At 41.1% G+C, this 5,073-nt stretch overlaps 1 protein-coding gene across 2 annotated transcripts; it reads left to right on the top strand.

The window, feature by feature from the left end:
- Positions 1 to 1,024: 1,024 nt before the first annotated feature.
- On the top strand, positions 1,025 to 4,570 carry LOC308088380 (interleukin-1 beta-like). Of its 2 annotated transcripts, none has more exons than XM_080432813.1 (5): positions 1,025 to 1,081; positions 1,408 to 1,628; positions 3,211 to 3,378; positions 3,497 to 3,630; positions 3,792 to 4,570. In XM_080432813.1, the coding sequence occupies exons 2-5, from the start codon at positions 1,427 to 1,429 to the stop codon at positions 4,008 to 4,010; spliced, it is 723 nt and encodes a 240-aa protein (XP_080288939.1). In that variant the 5' UTR covers positions 1,025 to 1,081; positions 1,408 to 1,426; the 3' UTR covers positions 4,011 to 4,570. The 2 variants fall into 2 exon arrangements, with proteins under 2 accessions (XP_080288939.1, XP_080288938.1); XM_080432812.1 differs by having other exon boundaries at positions 3,789 to 4,570.
- The last annotated feature ends 503 nt before the right edge of the window (positions 4,571 to 5,073 follow it).

The following is a 5,073-nucleotide window of genomic DNA, read 5'->3' as shown; positions in this document are numbered from 1 at the left end:
ATTTGCATCAAATTTTATAATTGTTTTTAGACCTAGATTATCTCACAGTGTAAGGATGAATGTATAACTAAAAGTATATTCAGAACATGGGTGGGCTTTAGGGAGCATCATCTGGGAGGACACAATACTTTTTAATTAATATAATACTTAAACTGTAACCTCCATGATATGGCTAAATAAGATACTGATAAATGTAACCAAGTGGACCTAACAGCCAGGTGCTCCTTGTTTTAATTATGTGGGTTTATTGGCACAGGGTTTAAAACGGGTGAGCAGCATTCATTTGGGGGATCCCCATCCCATGCTGTAAGGTTGGGGTACCTCAGGAGGACAAGGGCACCATGGCATGGCTTTCTGAAATGTGTCGGCATAATGCCGCTAAAAGGATAACACAAAAAAGTCCTGTGGACGTTTCCATTGTGGTCCTATGTATTCAGTTCATCAACATAGCATAAAATAACACAAAAATACATATGATCAACAAATACATAACTCTATGCACAAAGGAGAAAAGGGGAAAGAATTTCGGCAGTGAATGTCACCTCCTTTCTATGGGAAAAGAATAGTTTAACCTCCCCTTGAGGTCTCCTGATTTTCAGGTCTGTTTTGAAAGAATCCAGTGATCCACATTTTTTAAGGGATGGTGTCAGGGCATTCCATATTTTGGTGGCAAAGTAGTAGAATGAGAATTTTCCCATGTTTGTTCTATAGATGGGTGGTACCAGATCGTTTTCCCTCCCTTTAGTTTTGTGCGTGTCACTCACTTTGGAGAAGTAGTTAGTCAGGTATATGAGGGTATTGACGGCATTGAGGGCAATGCCCCTTTGACCATCTTAAAAACCGATCCCATTTTTAATTGCTTAACCCTGTCTTCTTCCCCCGAAACTCAAATAGTCTTAATTGTGGCACAGCATTTCGTCATCAGAATAAGCATCGTATACTTCACCCTCCCACTTCCTGTACGGGAATTCCCCATAACAGTATATAAACACCACAGGTCACAGCATGCAGCCAGAAACACATTGTTACAAGGACTACTAGCAGCACATCAGTGTCTTCATACTACTATCTAACAACTCAGGTAAAAATAGTCTTTCTCTCATGCAGTGCTGGTTACATTTTGAAACTTACTTGTAGTATTCTACACTCTAATCTTGAGTGTAGAAGTAGAACTGTGTAGAACTGCAGTAGTCATAAATTGAGGGTGAACGGTCTCAGTCAGACAAATGGAACCAAATGAACCCTTACAGTCCAATTTGGTTTCATTTGTTCACTCTCAGAGTTAAATTAACTCTGAGGATTTAGTGTATATTGAGTCACAAAAAAAAACTACTGTAGCCTATATCAAACTGGGGGTCCTTCAAATGACAAAGGTTGAGAATCACTGTCTTATTTTATTGTTCACAGATCTCCCCACTCAGAAGACATGGAATTTGAATCTCAGTGGAGTGCCAAGATGCCCCAGGGCCTGGACTTGGAAATATCCCAGCATCCTCTGACCATGAGGCGCGTTGTCAACCTTGTTGTCGCCATGGAGAGGCTAAAGGCCAGCAAGTCAGAGTTCTCCTGCAGCACTGAGTTCAGAGATGAGGACCTGCTCAACATGATAGTGGAGAGTGTCATAGAAGGTAGGCAGGCATGGGCACACACACACACACACACACACACACACACACACACACACACACACACACACACACACACACATACACACACACACACACACACACACACACACACACACACACACACACACACACACACACACACACACACACACACACACACACACACACACACACACACACACACACACACACACACACACACACACACACACACACACAAAGCCACAAGGATGTGGTCTCTTCATGTCAACTTTCATCATGACCTTTAAGGATTTAGCGCAAGTTTTGTATTTCCTGAAAGGGAGAAAAGCATTGAATTTCAGCTTCTACTTTTTTAAATCCTTGGGTAATAATGTCAAACATTATAGACTGTGTCATATATAGGCAGACATGAGGATTTTGTCCTGACCCAAATCTGTTATGTCACACTGATATGCAGTTTTACAGAAAAGATGATGGGGAACGCGCCTTGTATAATTTTCTGGTTATTAGGACCCTGTTCTGGGTTGTCAAGTGTGAAATGTTTACTCTGTCGCTGTCCCATGTCATTGAAATAGTTTCAGGTTTTACACTGGAATGATGTCACATATTAGCTTCCTAATCCTTTGGTTTCCTGCGGTGGGAGTGAGATTGATTGTGGCTCCAAAGGTGTATTCTTTAAGCGTTTTAATAACATCTAATTTCAGAAAGTTGTAAAGCCTTGCCCCTGACTCAGTTTGCTCTATAATACTAATCATTTTCAGTGTGACAAATGTATTGAACAGTGATTCAAGTAACCTCATTAAGGGCTTGTCTGTGTACAGGGAGACCGTATCTGGGTTCACCATCAGGACAAATCGCGCTTATAGTTTTATGTGGTCCTTAAAGTGTAGCAACACTTTAGGAGAAACACAGACCACAGAAATGAGGCATGCTTGTGTCACCGGAAGTCGGGCCAGATAACTGTCTAGTAATTTTATCTGGTAGGATCTTCATGATACCACAGACATGTCCCATTTCTGTTGATAAGAGAGAAAGACAAAGACCTTTATAGATCCCGCGGGGGAAATTCAGGTGCCAAAGACAGTACAGCAGTTAAGAACAGGTTACAGGACAAGGAGAAACAAAAGTACAATAGATACAGCTTGATGCAGAGACATCATATTCAAGTTATTGAAATTGACTGCTTGTTAGCGAGCAATTAGTCCTGAGCGTACAGTACCTACAGTACATATTCATAGCTAATAGCTAACGTCACTAAGGACAGTCTCAGTCCCCGGGGGGAGAATGAATAGGCCTAACATTCCCCGTGGTGCTGAGCCTTCCCACAATCTCCAAGTGATTGTCCATAATAGCATCCAGCTTCCTCGCTGCACGCACCTTCATTACCTCCTCCAGGGTAGTCCCCACAATGGAGCCAGCTTTCCTGACCAGCCTGTTCAGGCTTCTTGTGTCCCCAGCATTAATGTAACCCCCCCCCCCCCCCCCCCCCGAGCATGCAATCACAAAGAAGAGAGAGCTAGCCATTACAGACTGTTACACATCCATGTGAAGAGATTTTTTTCCTTTTTTCCATAACTGAACAAATGTCTCACCCCATCAGAACAAATTGTGGTGGAGTTGACTTCAGAGCCGATGGGGGGTGCCTTCACCCAGACAAGAGAGCACCAGTGCAGGGTGACAGACCGCAAGAAGAGAGATTTGGTGCTGGTGGAAGAAGCAATGGAGCTCCATGCTGTGATGCTGCAGGGTGGGAACACCAATCACATAGGTAAGCTTCATGTGTGTCCAGAATAGTGAACAAGATTTTTTAAACTGATGTTGACTAACAAGGATCTTATAGTTTCCCTAAAGGTTTAGATTGACTTTTCTCTCTGTTCTTTTATCAGCATATCTGAACATGTCCAACTACATCGACCCGGCGCCCAGTACCAATGCCCGCCCTGTGACCCTGGGCATCAAGGGCACAAACTTCTACCTTTCCTGCGCAATGGATGATGGCAAGCCAACCCTGCAGCTGGAGGTAATATACAGCCCCGTAAAAACACTGTTCTCAGTTATGGTTCTGGATGACCAGAGTAGTCTACTGATTTATTTACAGTACATTCACCACCAAAAGAACTCGTCTCTGTTATGAGAATGAAGCCACTGATTGACTTTGGTTTCTTCCTTACCACACAGGAGCTGGAGGATAAGGAACAGCTGAGGAGAATAAACAGGAACAGCGACATGGTGCGCTTTCTCTTCTTCAGACGGGACTCAGGGCGAGATGCCACTACCCTCATGTCCGCTCAATTCCCTGACTGGTACATCAGCACGGCCGAGCAGAACAGCATGCCGGTGGACATGTGCCAAGAGAGCTCTGGCCGCTACCAAACCTTCACCGTCGAGCGTCAGAGATAGAAGGATTGTCTCTGAACATTTAAAACAGGGATGCCCAAACTCAGAAGAAGGGAAAAAGGCCCATTGTAACAAGTGTAAAATATGTTGTATTTCATTCAGTTTTAATACCATCTTCTTTAATATAATTTGTATCCCACCACCACCCATTTCAAACCTGCGCAAGATTCTGGACCTTGATACACCATGGTTTGGGCACCCCTGTTGAACGTTGCTGGAGAGAACCTCTGGCAATGTCTATGAGAAAATAACTTTAAAATAATGTGTATGTACTGAGTACAGCAAGTTAACACTGGTGTATTGACTTTGTCAAAGTTCACCACAAGGTGTCTTCATTGTTTATTGTTCTATGAGCATTGACATATTTATTGTACTGAGTGATATTTCACTGTATTTATTATTATTTCAGAAAGTTATTTGCTATTTATTTATTTATTTATGCACCATTGTTACCAGATATTTATGAATATATTTATTTATCATATGTAATTTCCTCACCATGTTTATCCCATGGATTGCATCAAATCTCAATAACTAAATACATTCTGTAATTCCTATATGTGTAGTCCTGTAGTAGGAGATCATCAATAAACAACACAACTACAGCACAGTTACTAAACTTCCTTCAATTTATTTAATTGCTAATGAGTATGCAAGTTCTTTGTATAGTAGTCTAGTAGGGGAAATAGGTTCCCGTAAATGGCTTATTTTTTTTGGTAAACCTGTTTTTTAGGACCCCAGTTAAGATTTCTTCTTGTTGCCCATAATGTTCAGATCTATATTTCTATTTTCACAAAATACTAGAGCCTAGAACAAGAACAAGAACAATTAGAAGTTATTATTGTAAATGATAATCTGTTATTAAAAATATTAGAGTTTTTGCAAAAACAAGGCCAAAAGTAGAAGACAATGTGAAATTACTAATTCCTCATTAAAATAGCATAACAAATTGCAGTTTAGACATACAGAGACAATTAAACACATTTCCCCCAAAACACTGACATAAGGAATTCAGTAAATGTTTATTACTTAGGTTCAAACTAGTCTTTATTTTATTTCAGGCAAA

This window comes from Gymnoscopelus braueri (assembly GCF_963280865.1).
Source record: "Gymnoscopelus braueri genome assembly, chromosome: 7".
NCBI lineage: Eukaryota > Metazoa > Chordata > Actinopteri > Myctophiformes > Myctophidae > Gymnoscopelus > Gymnoscopelus braueri.
This window is presented reverse-complemented; position numbering and strand designations above follow the sequence as displayed.

Excerpts from the sequence above, each read along its gene's own strand:
- LOC308088380 (XM_080432812.1), top strand. The coding sequence starts at position 1,427 with ATGGAATTTGAATCTCAGTGGAGTGCCAAGATGCCCCAGGGCCTGGAC. Across the intron at positions 1,629-3,210 it reads AGTGGAGAGTGTCATAGAAG|AACAAATTGTGGTGGAGTTG; the intron begins GTAGGCAGGCAT and ends TCACCCCATCAG. Across the intron at positions 3,631-3,788 it reads AGCCAACCCTGCAGCTGGAG|GAGCTGGAGGATAAGGAACA; the intron begins GTAATATACAGC and ends CTTACCACACAG.